The sequence below is a fragment of the Manacus candei genome, unplaced genomic scaffold (assembly GCF_025592945.1).
Source record: "Manacus candei isolate 608988 ecotype Guabito, Panama unplaced genomic scaffold, ASM2559294v1 h1tg000103l, whole genome shotgun sequence".
Lineage (NCBI taxonomy): Eukaryota > Metazoa > Chordata > Aves > Passeriformes > Pipridae > Manacus > Manacus candei.
In genome coordinates, this window is record NW_026138151.1 from 1,310,708 (window position 1) to 1,331,218 (window position 20,511).

A 20,511-nucleotide genomic window follows, 5' to 3' on the forward strand; every position below is an offset into this window, starting at 1 on the left:
TGTCGCCGACTCTCGTTCCTATCGCGACATACGCGGGGGGGGGGGGGGGGGGGGCGACAAGAGCCCTCCCTCACACCCTCCCTGCTGCGCAGGCGCAGCGGGCGGCGCATGCGCGGGCGGTGCGTGGGGCCGTGCGCAGGCGCGGCGGGCCCGCTCCGTGTAGTGGCGGCGCTGGTGGCGGCGGCCCCGCCCGCGCGTCCTGCCCGGGGCCCGCGGGGAGTGCGGTGAGTGCGGCCCGCGGGGCCTCGGCGCGGCCGGTACGGGTCCCCACAGCCTCCCCGATCCCCCTCCGAGCCTCGGGGGGCGGCCGCGAGGGGGGGCGCGGGCAGGGCCGGGCGCGGCGGGGGGAGCGGTGGCGGGGCCGGTGCTCGCCCCGGGGCCCGGGCGGCCCCGCTCCGCGCACACAAAAGGCGATTCTCTGCTCCGGGACCTCCCCTTATCGGCCTGTAATTAATTAGATGTTTTCGCTGGAGCCGTGAGTGTTGTCGAGGTACGAGTAATTAGAATAATGGGAGCTTGTTGCTGGCGGTAGGTTGGTATCGTTTGAATCTTAATTATTTGGTGTCGGCGCTGCGAAAGAGCCACAACACCGCCAAGAATTGCGCTGTTGTTAAATCTCGTGGAAAAAGGGCCTGTAAGGAGTGGAATTTTTTTTTTTTTTCCTTCCCGCTCTGCGGACGGAGCTCGCTCGGATTTGAGCTCCGGGGAGCGGGAGAGGCGAGAAGCCACCGGGATGAGCACTTGGGCAGGAGAGCGGGACCCACCGAGATGAGCCCCTGGGCAGGAGAGCGGGACCCACCGGGATGAGCCCCTGGGCAGGAGAGCGGGACCCACCGAGATGAGCCCCTGTCACGGGAGGTCCCGAGCTCTCGACCCCTCCTGTCCCTGCTGTCACCTGTGTGACAGCGCTGCCGTGCTGCACCTTCCCGGGCAGCCGGCACTTTCCCGCGGCAAGGAAGGGAGTATCTCCATCCCCGGGGCTTGAGCAGATTGTGCAGACAGCCCAGGACACTGGGGAGCGGAGAGGTGTGATGTGTTCGTGCCTGGGCAGCGGGGAGGCAGAACGGGCAGCTCCCGCTGCATCCCGCAATTCCCAGTAGTGCTTCCCAGTAGTTCCGCGGTGCTGCTGCCTGTTGCCACTTGCAAACAACTCGGAGTTAGGAACGCAGAGGCAGCACGCTTGTTTATGTGTGTGTTTGTGCTGAAATACCAAAAACGAAACTGTTGCTTTCAAAATGCGAGAGAGACTTCGATTTAAAAAAAAAAATAAAAAATTACCAGCTTTCATTTTTCTGCTAGTCACTGCTGTGCGACTCCCAGCCTGAATCTGCCTGTCTGCGCTTGTCTGTGGGATTTTTGTTTGTCTGTGATTGAAATAGAAAGCCAGAACGTTTTTTTTTTGGGGTTTTGGGTAGTTTGACTGAATAAACAGCATTTTAAAAGAATTGCAGGTTTGGTTAATTTTAATCTCTTAAGTGTTCTGAGGGAAAGAGAAGGCAGAGTTAAGCATCAAGTACAGTACTTTTTCAAGCATCCGAATGATTTGGTAGGGAGTTTATTCATGATGCATTTTTTGAGTTGAATAGTTGGTCCATTTTTATATTTTTAGTTACCGTTGAAGCAATGAACTATATGTTGTAAACAATTATGTTTACAAGAACTTTGCATTAAGAGTTAAAAGCACTGAAAGATTGGGAATAATAAGCAAAAAAAAAAAGAGTAGATGTATTTATGTTGGAGACTTGATTCTTGAAGTTCCACGAAAAGGGAAAAAGTTTTCTTTGTTGTTTTTTTTATTTATTTATTTGAAGTCATTCTAACTAGCTAAGGGGAACATATCATTCTTTAGTTATGATATTCCATAGTTATGATGATGCTATAGTTATAATATATTCTATATCATAACTATTCAATAGCACTTTGTTAACTAGAGACATGTATGAGGGATTTAAGTGAGCTTTAGTTGTGCTGAGGGTTTTGGATAATTTGAAACATTTTAAGTAACTGGCAAACCAGGATAAGAGAAGTTCTTGCTGTAAGGTAGTCTTTCTAATGGTAACTAGATAGTTTCAGCTACAGAAGTGATTTTACCTTCCCTGAATTTCTGCTTTTGTGTATTTCTTTAGAGTATACTGTAAACCCCTAGATCAGTGAGAATGCACCATGGTAATGGTCCTCAGAATGCCCAGCGCCAGCTCCAGAGGTCCAGGTCCTTCACAGGCAGTGAGGGAGAAGAACAACAGGCTAATCTACCCCAGTCCCCCGCAGCTTCTTTTGCACCCTCTGCAAGTCCATCTGCCCCCCAGTCCCCCAGCTACCAAATCCAGCAGTTCATCATGAGCCGGAGCCCGGTGGCAGGGCAGAATGTGAACATCACTCTGCAGAACGTGGGCCCCGTGGCCTCGGGAAACCAGCAGATAACCCTGACCCCGCTGCCACTGCCCAACCCCACGTCCCCGAGCTTCCAGTTCAGCCCCCAGCAGAGGCGGTTCGAGCATGGATCCCCATCCTACATCCAGGTTACTTCCCCGCTGCCCCAGCAAGTGCAGTCCCAGAGCCCCACCCAGCCCAACCCCGTGCCGGTGCAGACGCTGCCCAACGTCCGGGCCGGCACTCCGGGCCCTGGCCTGGGAATGTGCAGCCAGAGCCCTACGAGGGGATTTGTGGACGCCAGTGTGCTCGTGAGACAAATCAGCTTGAGCCCTTCCAACGGGGGACACTTCGTGTACCAGGAAGGACCGGGAATTGCACAGATTGCTCAAGGAGCTGCTGCACAAGTACAGCTTCCATCCTCCGGGGCGCCGGCGACGGTGAGGGAGCGCCGGCTGTCGCAGCCCCACTCGCAGTCTGGGGGCACCATCCACCATCTGGGCCCTCAGAGCCCCGTGGCCAGCGGGGCCAACATGCAGTCCTTGACTAGCCCGGGCCACATTACGACGACCAGCTTGCCACCCCAAATCAGCAATATTATCCAAGGGCAGCTTATGCAACAGCAGCAGCAAGTGCTTCAAGGGCAGCAGCTGGGTAGACCCATTGGATTTGACAGGACTTCTGGTGGATTGATAGCGGGAGTTGGAGGACCTGGTGCGTTTGGGATGACATCACCTCCTCCTCCCACAAGTCCTTCACGGGCCACTGTGCCACAGGGGCTGTCGAGTCTTCCTCTTACTCCAACAGCTAATACAGCAGTGAAAAAACAACCCAAAAAGTTGGAGGAGATTCCTCCTGCCAACCAAGAGACTGCTCAAATGAGGAAACTGTGTTTGGATCATCACCATAAGCAGATGGAAATTCTTAAGGAAACTTTTAAGGAATGTTTGATTGAACTGTTTTTCCTGCAACATCTTCAAGGGAATATGATGGACTTTTTAGCTTTCAAGAAGAAACATTGTGTTCCACTCCAAGCATACCTGAGGCAAAATGACTTGGATCTAGAGGAGGAAGAAGAAGAAGAACAATCCGAGGTCATCAATGATGAGGTAAGAAATCTGTCAGTTAACGTTTTTGGAATAAAATCGTAAATGAAGTCGTAGCATCTTAATTGTGAAGTATTAAAGAACGTGACAGGACCTGAAAAATCATTTTTACTTGATGAAGTATGGCAGTTTTTCATTTAATAGGTGGCCTGAGAGAATGCAGTTCTGCTAGGTAGTGCGGGTCGATGGGTTAGTTTGAGTGTGCTGTTAGATATATGTATTTGAAAGAAAAGAGTAGAGAGGTGAAAGGAGCTTTCATTGTCCTGATTAGTAGCACACTAATAAAGATAGTATTAGTGTGGAAGCTGATTTAAACTGTCAGAGAGGACATGACTAGGAATTGTCATTTAAATTTCACTTACTAGGCTTACACAAACCAAAAAAAGAACAAGCAGAAAGAATTACAAGAGGTTAACCTGTATTTGACTCATGTGACTGTGGTTAGATAGGTGTTACTGAAGCTCCGTGTTTCTGTGGCAACAAAAAAATCTGAATTAATCTAATTAATCAGAGAGAACATGTGAATCATAATGTGTAAGGGTCCATGGTCGTGCATCAGGTTACTGAGGCTGCCCTGGAGCTCTGTGCAGGTCTGAACCATTGAACAACCAGCACTTACAGACTGGTCATTAACAAGTGCTTAAATTAGGAACTAACTTGAATCCGTTGTTTATTAATGTCAAAGGACTTGAAACAAGCTTGCCACAGAAAGGTGCTCTGCAGCTTTTCCTGCACGTTTGTACCTGTTTGTGCAGCTGCTGACCCCCAGCACCCTGTGGGTGGTGCAGAGCCTGCCCATGAGCCTACATGGCAAGTGGTTGCAGCAGGGCAGATAGAAGTGATGCCCCTGCATCACTTGGCACTCAGAAATACCTTTTAAAATTTGTGAAAATTTCTATGGGTATAGAGCTGCCAGTCTGTAGAAGAAGCAAACCTGTTATGTAAAGAAATTTGTATTGCTTTGAATCCCTGTTAGTAATGAGTGCCTCAAGTGAAAGTTGATGACTGTTAGGTGTGACTCATTAGCAGTCATATCTTCAGTTGGAATTAGTGGGAAATTTTAACAGTTTAATAGCTGAAGTTTAATTTATTCATTGCTTTGTTGTCTAAACTTCCTGATTAGGAAAAATATATTTCTGCTTGTGGTAGTTATTGATAATTTTGAAGGAATAATTTTTCCCTATATATAGTAACATAAAAGCTAGCCTGTTACTGTAATTTATTGGCAGTGGATATTCAGTATTTTTTTTTCACCTGGTTTGTGTTTTGTCAAATTGTTTAGGTGTTCTTGTTGGGTTGCGTGTTTGTCAGCTGAAATACCAGGTATTTTTAACTCCCGTCTGCACATTTTGAGGGCTCTTTAGTGGGTGTGAATTGTCCAGGTTCATTGAAGCCAGTGGTGCTGCTACACTTTAGATCAGCTGAGCTCTACCTCTCGGTGTTTGGAGTTTGCTGTACTTCACTGCCTTCTCGTGGTAGATCCTCTTTTGTTTGTGGAAGCCACTTGTCCCTGTAACTGCTGGAGAATTCTGCAAAACGCAACAGCAAAAGTCTTTGAGTGTTTTCAAGTGATGAATCCTTCTGCAGTATTACAACATCTTTTGAGTATGTTCTTTCTTTGTATTTTTTTTTTGTCGTCTTCTGTTTAATTTCCCCCTCCCCTCTCTTTATCACTTTCTGCTAAAGCAATGCTTCATCCCTTGCCTGGAAAGGTTGATCTCTTTGGGAACCGGAGGGGAGAGCGAATGGTGGCTGTGCTCATTGCTTAAATAAATGTTGAAGCTCTCTTACGTTCAAACTGTCTGTCATGCTAATTTGTTGTCCGTTAGCAGCAGCAATCATTAAATTTAAAACACACTTTTATGTTAACTGCATTGAAGAAAAGGTTTCCAGTGACAAGAGGTCACTACAAACAGTCAAGGCTGTGCTCTGTTCTGCTATTAAAAGTAAGACAGAACTCTAAAAACGGGCTGTGCTCAAACCAAGCTGCACTGATGGTGGTTTAGTTATTATCCCCTCTTCACTGAGGTGCCATCAGTACCAAAGGAGTGTGTTGAACAGTTAAAAAAAAAAAAGAAAAAAAAGAAGAAAAACTTTTAAAAAGAAAATGATTCTCCCTTCTTTTTTTTTTCCCAAAATATTTCTCTCAGGTAAAGGTTGTGACAGGAAAGGATGGGCAGACTGGTACTCCTGTCGCTATAGCAACCCAGCTTCCTCCAAATGTTTCTGCTGCTTTTTCATCCCAGCAGCAACCATTTCAGGTACTTTTCAATGGTTCTAAAATGTAGTTTCATCCCAGATTTTTTTTCTTCATTCAGATTTGATATTTCTTAGATGAATTAGAATTTTCCCAAAAGCCCATCCCTTATCATCTAAACAAAACGAAAAAACCTTTGCAGTCTTCAAATGCATCAGTATAACTGAAGCCTTGAGGAAGTAAAGCTTTGTCTCCAGGTTGCTGGCTTATTTCATTAACTTTCAGCTTGAATGTTTTCACTTTGGTTTGTTTGTCTTTTGTTTCCCTAATGCATTTGGTTCATTTGTGCACTCTGCGTAGTGATAATATGGATTCTTTGTCTGTGGCATTGTAATTGTGGATTTCTTCTAAATTTCTTTTCTTTTTTTTTTCCCCTTACGTATTGAAGGTTTTGAGTGTGGCTACAGAAGGTGTTGGATTTGCCTTCCCTGAAATGTTTTAAACCACAATACTAACCCTCTGACACAATTTGTTTTAACTAATTAACTGCTTTCCATTAGCTCTGCCGTAAACGTTGCGAAGAAGAAACAGAAGGTCTTTTTTTACTATATAAGTTCTTTTTAATGATTTTTTTTTCTTATGAGGGAATGCTGAAGAAAGTGAAGAAATAAATGTGATAATCAGTGCAAATTTTTATGGATCAGTGATGATGCAGCTTTTAAGTTCAGGCTAGCATGGGTGCGTGCAACTGCCTACAACTCTGTGTTACCCAGACACCATTGTTTATATACCCTGAGAAGTAATACACCCTAATTCAGCTATCCAGTCTGTACTGCCTGTATCTAGGCTTTGGAAAAAGGAGGGTTCAGTGAAATATGAAATGGGTTGTGTTCCTGTGTGTAACCAAAGGCATGTTCCCTGTGCTGGTGTACAAAGGAGTCGTGTAGTGAAGGGACTTGCACTGAGAGCTCTTCCTTATGGCCAGTATTGACACATCTTCCAAGTCTCCTTAGGTAGTCAGGCTTCATCTAAGTTTAAAACATGTAATATTACATCAGGTTATTTATTGTAGTGATTAGGGTTATCATCACGCTGTAGCTACAGCAGTGGTGAACTAGCCCTGGAAGTATTGGCCCATTTCAGACCAGTTTCAGAGGAACTGGTTCATGCTAAAAACCTACAAAACTGTCTGTACGATAATGACCTTTCAGCACAAACTGCCAACAGAAAGTAGCATCTCTTTCCATCAGTCTTTCTCTTTGCAACTGTTTATAGAGAAGTAATGTGTCCCAATCAGCATCACCATTCAAATCTGAGTGCATAAGTGCAGCACTCAGAGTGATTATTGTGGCTGTGCTGCATAATCATGACCTCTGGAGAGCTACAGTATTTTAATTAAAGTTGGGACAGTTTTAGTCTAATACTAGTGGTATGGTATGTGACTGCAATTTATAAAGGCGTAACATCTCTGCTCTTTGAAGTGTCTGCCCTAAATTACATGGTGATAATGCAGACAGCTGGGAGGCATATTCTTAAGAAAATGCCAGTCAAACATCCTAAAGTAGAGATACAGCCTGAAACTGGGAGTATGTGATCATCCAGAGTGAGAGTGCAGGTGAGATAAATGGCATTTGAAGGGGAGTTTGGAGAATGTACTTTCTTAAACTGGTGTCCCAGAAAGCATTTGATGCAAATGGGACATAAGCTGAATTTGTTAGTTAATTCAGTAGCATTATACAAAATAAGTTCTTGTGACTTATTTTGAAAGTTCTATAAATGTCCAAGTGTAGGATGCTCTGCCAGACACTGGCTGTTGGACTTGAAATATGCTGCATGTCAGCCTTGTGAGAAGATAAATATTTGAAAACTTAATCCCATTGAGTGTGAGATGGCAGTGAACCATGACCATTAGGGACGAATATGAGTCAGAGATTCTTAAAACCAAAATTTACATTTTAAGGCTGTAGCTGTATCCCTGGAGTGGCCACAAATGCCCTCACAGCAGCAAAAAGATTAAATGTTATTAATTCATAGCTATTGATTGTGTCTGAGTGCCATGAGATATATTCAGCTCAAGGAGTGTTTGAAACACAGTCATTTTAGGTGACGTTGTCTGTGGTTGTTAATACCATTTGATGAAGCACTGAAGATGCAGGACGTGACTGCTGTAGTTTATTTTAATACAGACTGGTGTTTGCTTCTGTAGGTTTAATTTACATTGGTAAAATTTCTATTAAAAATTAGAGAAGAGAATACCTGTAAATAAACTAGAAGATTCCTACAGGAAATTACTCTTTGCTATGTTGTCATAAAAAATTTTGACAACATTTGTAAACCCTTTCTGTACCTCGACATGACAAAGACTCTCATCATCAAAAAATTACACTTTGAGATCTAGAGTGCTAAATTAGCTCATTTCCTAGGACCTAGAGACTGTCATACATAAAGTTTGTGTTCTCTGATGGAATCTCTTAAGACATTTTTTGGGGTAGCCCTTACTTATCTCATATTAAGTTTCATAGTAGAATTTTGGGTATAGTGTGGCAAAATATTGAGGAGAATTTAAAAGTATGACTTGGAAACTCACTGAAAGGAATTGGACTTGCACAAACACTGAGGGACATTAATAAATACTTGCCAGTATGCTGAGGATTCAAAGAGCACAAAATTGTCATATACCCAAACTTGTTTGCTTCAGTGATCCTGCATGTAAGCTGCCACCCGTGTTTGCCACTGAAAGGGTTCTCTAGGATATATTTGTGCCATCATTACCAATATTAAATGTAATGATTTAAAAATGAAGTTTGAATGCACTGTGTAATCTTACTGAAGCTAAATTCAAAACTTGCTGGATCAGATCCCGGTGATTCCTTTTGCATCTCAGTATCAGTGGTGCTCTTCCAGGCTTGTCAATTCATAGTCTGTGTGCTGTTTATGCTCAGATAAAATTAATAGTAATTTCTGGTGAGCTCTGATGTCACCTTACCCTTATGGGAATATTGTTCCTCCTCATTGACTTTATTCATGGTATTCATTTTGCCAGCTGTGCAAACAGGTATAAGTCTAGCATCTGGAAAACTGGAATTGGAACTTGTGTAACTTAGCTGAGGTTCTTTTATTCCATCTTCTGAGTTTTAGCAATTTTTCCTGAAATATTTCAAGGATAACTCTCACAGAACTCTATCCTGAGTGTGAGAGTGGGAGAGACTCAATAAACTTAAATTGTTTTCAGGATGAGAGTTAATTTGTGTGTTACTGATGTTTCACACAGAGGTAATACACTGATGAAAATTTCCATTTATTAAAAAAAAAGTAATAAAGAATACTGGGCAAATTTGGGTTTTTTTTGCATATACCATTTTCCTGGGTTTGGTGTCACTTTTAACAAAATGTAAGTGTGTATTATATATAACCAACTTCATCAGTTTAGTTCCCATTTTAAAATCTAACCTCAACGAAGAGTATCTGTGCTTTGTGGACATCTAAAACCTGATAGCAGATATTGAATGAGTCGTGTTTCCTTTCCTACAGCTGTTCTGCAGGATTTGTTCTGTGCTGGCCTCTTTAGATCCCTTTGTATATTATACCCTGGTGTCAGACCATCTACAGATTGAACTTGTGTGGTTTGTTTTCTCTTCCCCGTAGCAAACGCATACAGGGACTGCAGGAACGGGGACTGTCAGCACCATAGAGATTGAAGCTTTTAAGAGACAGCAGCAGGCCCTTGCACCAGCAGGTAGGTTCCACAGGCACAGTTTCACTCTGGTTCTTTCCTTTTTCCAAACAGTGAATGGAGCCCACTGTTCTGTAGCTCTTGAAATCCAGTTTTGCCTCACCTCGGGAATTGCCAGATCCTTAGGACTATCTACTGTGAATGGTGCTGTGTGAAGAGTGCACTCCACTCACAGTACATAGGCCTGGATTTGGCAGGCATGGAGACTTTGTTAGGTTGATTGTTCTGGCTGAGAAGATTGGAGATGGCCAACTTGAAGTCAGAGGGACTTGACTGCCCTTGGAGCATGTTCTTCATAAATGCTACACATGTATTAGTAGTCGTAGCTTTCTGAGCTGATGTCGGAATCATGTGTAGTAGTTTGCTTTGTAAAACTGAACCCATTCCATTGTACCATGCCATAAATGGAATTTGAATATCACAGATTCGTCTAAGAGACCACGAATTGAAGTGGGCCGTCATGGGATGGTTTTTCAGCACCCGGGTGTGGCTTCAGGAGTTCCTCTTCAACAGCTAATGCCAACGGCACAAGGTACTGTGTCACCACATGCCAATTGCACATTAATTTAACAAGGAGATGTTAGTGATGGGACTAGAAACTTGGGCTTCCGGCCTTCCAAGATCCTAGTCCCACCACACACTTCTCCATGTAAATTAATCCTTGGTATGCAATGCCTGGTTTGTTCAAGGAGCTGAGTGACGGGCTCCAAAGGTGCATGTGGGCATGGAAATACGTCACAGGTGCTGATGCAAAATGGCTAATCTGAGAATTCTGGAACTGAGCCAAATGACTTATAAAAAGCAAACCACCTAATTTGAACACCATGAAAAATTTTTATTCATTAGTAATGCCAAGCTTTAGAATATGTGTTAGAGTGAATGCATTGAGAACTAAGTAGTATTTAGACTTGATGCTGTTGTTTTAGGTTAAATTCCTTTAGTTCACCAGTTGTTTTTTTTTTTTTTTTGAGTACACGAAATTTAGAAGACCTATAATGACATGCTCTTTTATAGTTGCTGTGCTCCAAATTTTAGTTACAGTCCTGTGCATGAAGTACTTCATTGTTTATTGTAATGGTGATTTATTTTGTGATTGTGATGTGGTATTTTCAAGTGATGGTGTCTTGTGGCAAAGTAAGTAACAAAACGCTCTTATTTGCAGTTGATTTCCTCTTTATATCAGTAGAGAGAATTGGACATTTTGGTCTCATCTGTGCTGTGTTTCCTCTTGCCTTGTAGGTGGAATGCCTCCCACTCCTCAGACTGTGCAGCTGACGGGGCAGAAGCAGAGCCAGCAGCAGTACGACCCCTCCAAGGGCCCTCCGGTGCAGAACGCGGCCAGCCTGCACACACCACCCCCCCAGCTGCCAGGGAGGCTGCAGCCCACCAACGTGCCCATGACATCCCTGCCAGCCACCCTGCAGCTCTCACAGCAGCAGCCACAGATCGTGGAGTCTCCGGCTCAGCCTCAGATTCAGGTGAAGATCCAGCCTCAAAGCGTGCCCCTGACGGCCGCTCCACTTCCAGCACCACTCCAGCAGCAGGTGCCACCAGCAATCCACGTGCAAGGACAGACACCCAGCCAAGTGTCACAGCCACAAGCTACAGCACAGCAACAGGTATGGGAATTTTATTGGGTGAAAAGATGTTTGTTTCAATGTCCTGTAAAATCTAAGGATGTTATCTTCATTTTTTAATTCTACTGGACACTTAAATCCTTTCCTTATAAAACTGCAGGTGTACATTTTTTATTCAGTTAAATATGTTCTGCTGTAATGTAGACCAAGTGTCAAATCCTAAACTCATCCAGTGTGTTTCTTGGGCAGACTGTGACTCTGACACGACCATCTGCAGATGCTGCTCAGACTTCTCAGCGTCTCACTGCAAACACGGCCCCACCTACCTCATCCACGGCGCCAGCAACGGTCTCAGGCACAACACCCCCTTCTCCATACCCAGTGCAAACAAACAGGACCTCTCCAGCCACGAACAAGTCCCTGTCTCCTATTGCATCCAAACCCCCAGGCTTGGCAGTGGCAGCAGCAGCCCCTAAAACACAAAGTCCAGCTCAGAATGCAGCAGCGGTACCGCAGGAGAACTCTCAAGACAAGCTTGCTGAGCAAGTAAAGCTGGTAAGATATTCTTAGTTTTTCCCCAAAACTCATGGACAGTTAACACACAGTAACAATTAAGATGAGTGATGTGTTTTGAGTTACGAAAATGGCTGGTTTTTGTGGCAGAAGATGGCTGGGGCTTTTTTTCAGACCACTGAGTTTTGGTTTTGTGGGTATTCAGAGAAGTTGAAGACAACCTCCTGGTCTTCATACTGTTGTTATGTTCTTTCTGTTGGTTCTATCTACTCATTGGAGGTGACTACAACCTTACTTATTTTTATAATTAACTGGAGCTGTTGTTTTGCTTATTCAACAAGAACCTTGTTTCTTTTTTCACAAAATCAAGGAATATTAATAATGAAGATATATTTATCTTCTGTGGATAAATACATATGCAGTTCCAGTTTATTTAAAAAAAAAAGATTTTTTGATTGCAGTTTGCATATGTCTTACAGTTTTTTTTGTGCTGTCCACTAGACCTTTTTTATCCTGTTACTTAACACAATACCTCTTGTAATACAGGTCCAAGTACTATGATTCTCTTTATATGTAAGTTGAATTTAGTCCATTAATTTAATGAAGTGGGAGCAATTACTATTTTTCTGTGGTTCTGCTACTTAAGGTGCATTCTGCAGCTTCATTGTTACTACCTGTACTTCTTTTTTAGGAAAATCAAATCCATCAGCGAATAGCAGAACTGAGAAAGGAAGGTTTGTGGTCCCCGAGGCGACTGCCTAAACTCCAGGAGGCTCCAAGACCAAAATCTCACTGGGATTATTTGCTGGAAGAAATGCAGTGGATGGCAACTGATTTTGCCCAAGAGAGGAAGTGGAAGATGGCAACTGCTAAGAAGGTACTTGAAAAACTTTCTTTAACTGAGAACAACCAATGTTGGTACCACTCAGCTTGGTGGCAAAGCTATTTAAGTATCTTTTCCTGCAGATGGAAGTGATGGGAAGATGAGGCACCAGTTTTTAACTCAAATGGGAAACCTTGTTGTCAACTTTGGATATTGCAGCATTTGAAAAAGACTAGATAATTGTATGGATTGTGGATGCAAGTAATAGTTCAGGATTTTGTGGATTTTATTCCTCTGGAAATCAAATAGCTTGTTTGGGGACCCACTCAATATGTTGACTGGGTCACATTTAAAAAGTAGAGCTATCATGTCTCTCACAAATTAGTTATGTGCTCTCACTCAGGAGTAAATACAGAATTTTGTAAATTACTTCCATTGGGTTGTCTGTCTAATTCTTCTTTCCTAATCTCAGAAAAAAAATAAGATTAAAGACAGCAGTGGAAACATGGTAGAGAACTGTTTCCATAGGGGAAGAGAGCAGCACAGTGGGAATACAATAATGGAATGGAAATTGGGATGGTGTGAGATGAAATATCTAAAATCTGTTTGTTTAGAACAAACAAGAGTTTTCTATGGATTCCAGCAATGTGGCACTTTGTTTTGATACATTTGTGACCAGTTTAGGATAAGAGAGCAACTGAAGGTTTAAATTGCCATTTACATTTGTACTGTATATTCTGAAATGATGGAAACTCAAAGCAAAGTATTGAAATAGGTGTATCCTTTTGTACAATAAATATCTGTATATTTGCATATAATTTAAATCTGGATTTCCATTTGTGGCCAATGGTAGGTTTTTAAAAATAGGAGAAACAGGAGGGGCAAATATGAAATGATCCTTCCTCTGGCACTGTGCTTCAGACTTCTGGAAGTCAATGTTTTAGGGGCCTCCTGAGCTAAAGTTGCAATCAAGTCAGTCTTAACAGCCATTGACTGATCTTTCACTCATGTATGTACACTCTTTTTGAACTCATTTTAGCTTTGGTCTCTGACATTTTGTGGTGTGTTTTCTGTGACTTCATATGTGCTGTCTGAACAAACAGTTTTGTGTGTTTGCTGCTGCTTTCAGTAGGGTTTTTTGTAATTTTTGTTTTGAGAGAGTGAATTAAGAGTTTTCTACTTGATTGCTTGGTTATAGGTCTTGTATTTTCTTTCTTTCATTTGGGTTTCATGTCTGTTGCTTTACTGGCATGGTAAGAATTAGAAATATTGGAGGTAAGTGCTACGTGTGTAAAGCTATGGTCAATATCTGGCTGCTGATAACCACTCTAATGTTAAGGAATGCAGTGATAGGTATTTTGAGATAACCTAATTCAGTATCTCATGGTATTTTAGATGGTAAGAACTGTGGCTCGTTATCATGAAGAAAAGAAACTTAATGAAGAGCGAGCTAAAAGGGAAGAACAGAACAAACTGAGGCGAATTGCTGCATCCATTGCCAGAGAAATAGAATATTTCTGGTCTAACATTGAGCAGGTAAAGGACCAACTTACTCAGACTTGTGAAGTTGTGCTGGTTTTTTTCATCTTCAGTAATTTATTTACGAAATGTAAGTGCTTTACTAGTCCTGGTTTACGTTTCAGGTTGTTGAAATAAAACTGCAAATTGAATTTCAAGAGAAAAGGAAAAAAGCTTTGAATTTGAAGAGAATTTCAAGGAAAGGTAATTGTATTCCATTTTCATAAGAAATACAGTCCAAATACTGATGCTATTGTTTTATAAAATTTCACTCAGTGCAGGTTAATCTTGTTGGTGATAGAATCATGAGTTGCTAATAAAAGGTTGTGAATAGATCTGAATGATGAGTTATGGGGGTTTTATGTTTGTGTGCTAGATTTTGTTAATAATTCCTGTGTCTTATGTTGAATACATTTTAAAGTTCATGTAAAAAATGTAAAATTGCTAAGTGATTAATGCATACATGAAGTATAATAATTTTCCAGGTAAGGATACAAAGGCTGCAGAAGACCTTTTTTTGGAGAAAGACAGTGAAATGGTAAGCCTTTCTGTTTCTTAAAAAACCCATCAAATTAATTTAAGTGATGCTACATATGTGAAACAGTTCTGGTAAAGGTGATTTTTTTTTTAATACATGATGATGATAAGCAGATTTCACTGTACTTACTGACAAACACACAGTCTCAAGCACAAAACTATTTTTTTTTCTGGTTAGGAACCCCAGCTTTTAACAGGGAAGTGGATTGTGATTGATCCAGGTCTTTAGTGGCTTTGAATCATTCAAAGATTGAAAACCAAAAAAGCTGTACAAATTAGTTGCCATACTTGGGCAGGAGTATCATCTACTACAACCAGGGATAGACTTTATGGGGCATGAAAAAAGTGTTTTCAGGTGTTCAGTGAAGATTCGTCTGCTGAGAGATGGAGGTATATGTTACAGAATGGACCAGACTGAATGAAAGTTAGATATCTTTTGCTGTAGATGAAATGTGTGCAAGAACTCCTTGGCTATGTCTGTGCAGTTGGAAAAAAAATGGACAAGGAATTGTTCTGAGGCCCTCAGCCATCTGTCATGGCACAGCTGATGCCCACATGCTGAAATACTCCCCTTTCACCAAGCAGAATGCCTGCATCTGAATTTCCTGTTAGGAACAGGCTTTAGCATGTGTTGTCAGCCAGACTATCGCCCAGCACTGGCTGTGAGAGCTGATTTGCAGAGGCTAAACCATTCCAGAGAGTGTACTGGACAGCTGAGACCATTGTAGGCCTGTGCCATATCCCTTTTCTATTGACTAGTGAAAAAATTTAGTCCTTGGTTCCAATCTGGGTGAAAGTTCTGTGCCTCAATAATGTTTTAAAGGGAAAGAGTGTACTATGACTCTGTAGCACAGCTGGGCCTGAATAATTTACCCACAAACACTGGAAGTGGCTGATTACACACTCCCTTCAATACAGAAGCAGTGTTTCTGTTTTTGTGTGACCAGGAAAGTGCTAAGAGGTGTTAGGGGTCAATCAGCAAATGCTGTTGTGGCTGCAAGGTATTTTTTGCTTTCTTTAAAAGACAAACAAAACCCCCTGCTTATATTTCTTGTCTATGATTTTAAATATTTCAATTATTTAATGCTAGGGGGGTTCATCATCTGGAAGGAAAAGAAAGGCAAGCACATCTTTGACTGATGAGGAAGGTAAGTCGCTTCCCAAAATTGGACATCCATAGCATAATACATAAATTGTGTATTAAAACCACAGATTTTCAATCTGTTACTGCATGGCTACAGTGCTTTTCACAAACCAAATACCAACCTTCATCTATTTCATGGGGAGACAAGATAGTCAATTAGATATTAAATTGTCCTTAGAAGAGCTTCAGTGAAAAATTGAAGTTTCCCTGAAAATACACTGCCATTGGTTTTGGTGGATTTTAACTCCTTCTGTCCTCATTCCTTCATTTATCAAACCTTACTAGTGGTCTTAAACTTCTTTTGAGGATTTCAGACTGAAATATCCATCTACTTTAGGTCCTTTCTTGTGATGACAACTGTGTTGTGTTTCTGACAAAGACAATCCCCTGTTTAAAGCTACACAATAACCTGTCCCTGGTGAACATTGTTAATCAACACTGAACTACCTTCTGTCCTGAGGCAGAAGTGCTTCTCTCCTTTTCACTTGCTTTTTACATTTTACATATAGTTGGTTTGAGATTTTCTTTTCCATACCTGTTTCATTGTTTTTAAATCCTACTGACTTATAATGTTCTATACGAGTACACTTCAGGGGTATATAATTACAGACCTCCTGAATTATTGTGTAATTTGAATGCCAAGATTTGCATTTGTTTTTCTTGCAGTTGAAGATGAAGAAGAAACAATTGAAGAACAAGAAGCTAAAGAAGGAAACATAAACCATCAAACTGAATTGTCTACTCTAGCCAAAGAAGGTACGTGTGTGGCTTGATTTTTTTGTGGTGGGCTCTGAAACAGCAGGTGAAAACGTGTAGCAATTATATTTGTGAAGAGGATTATGGGTGAGAAATTGAGTGTGTTCAGATGTTCAGTCCTATGTAGCCAGTATTTATTTTTTTCTGTTTGGAAAGCTGCAGCAGGTCATTTATGGGATGATGATGGACATCTGTACTTTGTAAAACAGTCCATGTACTTAACCAGTTATCACGCAAGGTGGCTTGAGAAAAAGTAGTTCTCCACCAAAGCACTGCATGGAAACCTTACAGCAAGACTCTCAACCTAAGTTCTAGGAGAGCATGATAAACACTTAAAACCAGGATTGCATCAGATGAACATTTTATCATCAGCTGTCTTGAGTATCTCAGAAAGGTTTTGTGACTGGTCTGAAAGGGCACTGAAGTGCTGATCTTGAGGGGGTATAAATACTTGAAGGTAGGGGGCTTTTAGGGACAGTGCTCTGGCTGGCAGCTCTCTTTCATTAGCAGCATAACTGCTGTGCTGAGCTTGATGTGTGCAAGGCATCCCATAGGGATGGTGTCACTTACCATGATGAAAGCCCTGCTTTTAGAGACAAGCTTCCCATTAAGCTGAGTCCTCCTGGCAGTTAATATGCAGTTTCCAAATCCGTTTGTTTGGTCTGTTTGGCAGCTTAGTGGCTGCAGCAAACTGGCCAGTTGGAGGGATTACAACTCTTGGCCAGTCAGCCAAGTTCCTAATGAGGATGTTTGCTGATTGACTGGCCACTGCCATCATGCTCATTCCTACTTCAACAGATCAGACAAGGGATTGTGGAGCTGCTGTTCAGAAGGGCTGAGGGACAACTCAGTTTTGAAGCTCTGAAGTCTTGAATTGTCTTCCAGCCACTCAGCTGGATTTGATGTCCCTACCTGCCCAGCTAGGGGTTTACTAAGGGTTGTAGGGTGGGTTTGTAATACAGTAAAAAACAAACTGGGAGAGAAAACTGCTTGGTGTAATGCCAAGTGTTCTCTCTAATCAAGGTTATTAAATAAATACTGCCATCATCCACCTTTTAAATTGACTTCTGATTAGAGAACTACCTTTATACAATTGTGAAGAATGCAATGAGATTAAAATCATTGGTATCAATTGTTCCAAGTTTTGATATTTATAAGCCTGCATCCTTTAATGACCTTCAGCTGAATTGCCTCTGGAAGATTTGGTAAAGATGTATGAAGGTGCCTTTGCAGAAAATTTTCACTGGCCCCAGCCAAAGCCTGACAGTGAAGAGGATAGCAGTGAGGAAGGTAAGTTAATTTTTTTTCAGAAGTTGTGCTGATTTACAAGGTGAAATAAGTTGCTTGACTCTCCAGGTCTCTGTGAAAAGACATTTTGTTCTTTGGGAGAACGTACATTCAGTGAATCACAATTAAAATTTCTCAGTTCATGACAAGAGGGTAGTGTTTGCCTGTCTTAAAGTCAAGATGAGTGTGATTCTCAGGAACAGTACACTCTGTAGGTAGCTATAATTAAACATCTGTTCTGTGCTAACATGATGATAGAACTACATATTTGAGGATAGGTTTTAAGTAGTGTAAGAGAACCTCCCTAGAAGCTGTGAAAAGCTAATGATTGTTAGCCTAGCTAGTGTGAATGTCCAGAACACGTATATGATTATGAGCTTAGACTATTTTAATTTTATCTTGACTAGCTTGAAAATTACAGAATTGTTTTTAAAAGTTAGCTGCCTCCTTTTCTTTCTTCCTGTCTGAATTCTAATCCTCTCAGTTCCTTTGTGTAACTTCTACTCAAGTTTATTTTAGATGCCAATGTAATTTTTCTCTCTCCTAGAAATGGAAGACCATCTCTCTGACAGGGAGAGCCCTCAGAAGGAAGTTGTGCTCATAGACTCCCTTCTCAGCATTGACCAGTACAAGGGCATAGACAGATCAAGTCCTCCCAAGAAGCACATGCGAGACATAGCAGAGGTTGCTGCTGCAGCAGAGATGCTGTTACCTAAAGGCAGTTCCAGGATAACAACAGCAGTAAGAATCCCTGTTTTCTGCCACTGTGTGTGTGCTTATGTTTACATAAAGTATGCTTTTTTCCATAATTTTGCAGATTTTTAGCAACAAATTACAGTAATTTTTTTTCTCATTATCAAACTATAGAATGATACCACGCTCTGTGGATTTAACTCAGAAAAAAATATCAAATCATTAATATTACAGGTAAAATACAACACTCCATCACTGCTGTATGGCTCTCTCAGAGAATATCAGAAGATTGGGCTTGATTGGCTAGCAAAGCTGTACAGGAAGAATCTCAATGGCATCCTGGCAGATGAGGCTGGGCTTGGGAAAACAGTGCAAATTATTGCCTTTTTTGCCCACTTGGCTTGTAATGAAGGTAAGTTCATTTGCCTAACAATTTTAGACAGGTACTGGGCCAGCATTATCTTTGTGAATTGTAACCTAGGGTCACTTTTTCTTCTGGTGAACCATATCAGACTTTAGTTCATGCTCAGAGTGAGATTACCTCAGAAAAACTTTGTTACATAGTTTGACATAGGGGTGCCATCTAATCAAGTAGAGTTTGATCAATCTGCTGTTACCTTCTAGGGGACAAAATTCTTCTGAATCCTTCCAAATTCTTACTACTATAGAAAAGCCCTACAAATTGTTTAATGCCCGGGAATAGATTAGTCATTAAAATACCTCTATTTGTTGTTATTGGATCTCATTTTTAGTGATGAATTTAGTGCACTGCACTTTTAAAATCAAGGGAGAATACGAGCCACATGAATTGTAAGCAGTCTGTTTCTAGTGTTAACTGCTATGTTTCCCTTCTGCAGGGAACTGGGGCCCTCACCTTGTTGTTGTACGGAGCTGTAACATATTGAAATGGGAGCTGGAATTGAAACGCTGGTGCCCGGGCTTGAAAATACTTCTCTACTTTGGGAGCCAAAGGGAACTTAGGGCAAAAAGACAGGTATTTTGCAACTCTTCAAGTGTTGAAGACCTTGCATTTATCTGTGTATTCCTTACATGGTGATGCAATATGAGAAGTCTTTAACACTATAAGCTGGTTTACAGAGACATTCACACCTCATAGTTCTAGGTTTTCAAAGGCATTTTTGGAACCCCTTGGCATTGAGCAAAACATGCAATAGTTCACCTGCTTTCTGAACTGACTATAATCCAAAGACCAAGACTTTCTCTTAGAATGTGTTGGGTCATAGTGTCTTTCTGTTCTTAGAGAAGAAAATGGGTTGGAAGATATTTGAGAGTTCTGCCTTAACTTTCCTGTCTCATCCTCTCTTTCCTTTTCCGTAGGAATGGACAGAACCCAACAGCTTCAATGTGTGCATCACTTCCTACAAACAGCTGTTCAAAGGCCACCCAGCATTTATGAAAATGCGATGGAAATACTTAATAGTAGATGAGATGCAACAAATAAAGAACATGACTGAGAAGCACTGGGAGGCACTGTTCAGTCTCCGCAGGTATGGAGCAGAGAATTGTTTTCCTGCTGGCAGTGGGTTTTTCTCTTTTCTTGTCACACAGTTCTTAACAGAAAACTGATAAAAAGAGACCCCTGTTGACTTCATCTGCCCGAATTCCTGTGCAACGAGCACCTATAGAGAGGTGCCTTTATTTGAAACAATCAGGATTCAGAGGCATGCTCGGGATGTTTTTGTTTCCAGTATCATAACATTATAATTCTTCTTTGCTGATACTCTGTGCTCTGAAACAGATCCCCTTATATGTTCTGATGCTCTGCAGTGAGGAAGCTGTTTTGGTGGTATATTCAAGATTAACAAGATAATTTATCCTAGGTTTAATTTTATTAACTCTAGTTAATTCTGCTGTGTATCTTAGAAACATAAAACTACAGTAATCAGTGTCCTTTTCATAACAATATGAACATTGGTGTCCTTTTCATAATGATAGTCACTAAATGCTGTGTCAATTAAAAATCTTCTTTAATTTACAGCCAGCATCGTTTGCTTCTGATAGACACTCCTTTGCACAACACACTGATGGAGCTGTGGACGATGGTCCATTTTCTGATTCCAGGAATTTCCAGACCTTACCTAGATTTTCCAGTAAAAGCACCTAATGAGGAGAACCAGGATTATTGCCATAAACTAGTCATCAGGTTACACAGAGTATGTTGTCATTTTTTCTCATCTGTCCTATTACAGTAGTTAAACTGTTGGGGAGGGAGGGGAATAAAAATATGTAGTTCAGC

General features: G+C 41.6%; 1 protein-coding gene across 17 annotated transcripts in view; it reads left to right on the forward strand.

The window, feature by feature from the left end:
• Positions 1-116: 116 nt before the first annotated feature.
• The window catches only part of LOC127461382 (E1A-binding protein p400-like), a 48,104-nt gene continuing 27,709 nt past the window's right edge, over positions 117-20,511 (forward strand). For 9 of the 17 annotated variants that reach the window (XM_051769146.1, XM_051769148.1, XM_051769152.1 and 6 more), the window contains exons 1-19: positions 118-224; positions 2,127-3,479; positions 5,627-5,737; positions 9,319-9,409; positions 9,831-9,938; positions 10,646-11,025; positions 11,233-11,538; positions 12,188-12,373; positions 13,715-13,855; positions 13,963-14,041; positions 14,323-14,375; positions 15,465-15,522; positions 16,185-16,274; positions 17,457-17,564; positions 18,109-18,302; positions 18,489-18,666; positions 19,112-19,248; positions 19,593-19,762; positions 20,254-20,428. In XM_051769146.1, coding sequence (XP_051625106.1) covers positions 2,157-3,479; positions 5,627-5,737; positions 9,319-9,409; positions 9,831-9,938; positions 10,646-11,025; positions 11,233-11,538; positions 12,188-12,373; positions 13,715-13,855; positions 13,963-14,041; positions 14,323-14,375; positions 15,465-15,522; positions 16,185-16,274; positions 17,457-17,564; positions 18,109-18,302; positions 18,489-18,666; positions 19,112-19,248; positions 19,593-19,762; positions 20,254-20,428 — 3,888 coding nt within the window. In that variant the 5' untranslated portion in view covers positions 118-224; positions 2,127-2,156. Of the gene's footprint in view, positions 225-365; positions 491-2,126; positions 3,480-5,626; positions 5,738-9,318; positions 9,410-9,830; positions 9,939-10,645; positions 11,026-11,232; positions 11,539-12,187; positions 12,374-13,714; positions 13,856-13,962; positions 14,042-14,322; positions 14,376-15,464; positions 15,523-16,184; positions 16,275-17,456; positions 17,565-18,108; positions 18,303-18,488; positions 18,667-19,111; positions 19,249-19,592; positions 19,763-20,253; positions 20,429-20,511 lie in introns of those variants that run through there. The other 8 variants (XM_051769150.1, XM_051769151.1, XM_051769153.1 and 5 more) reach the window with 5 other exon arrangements.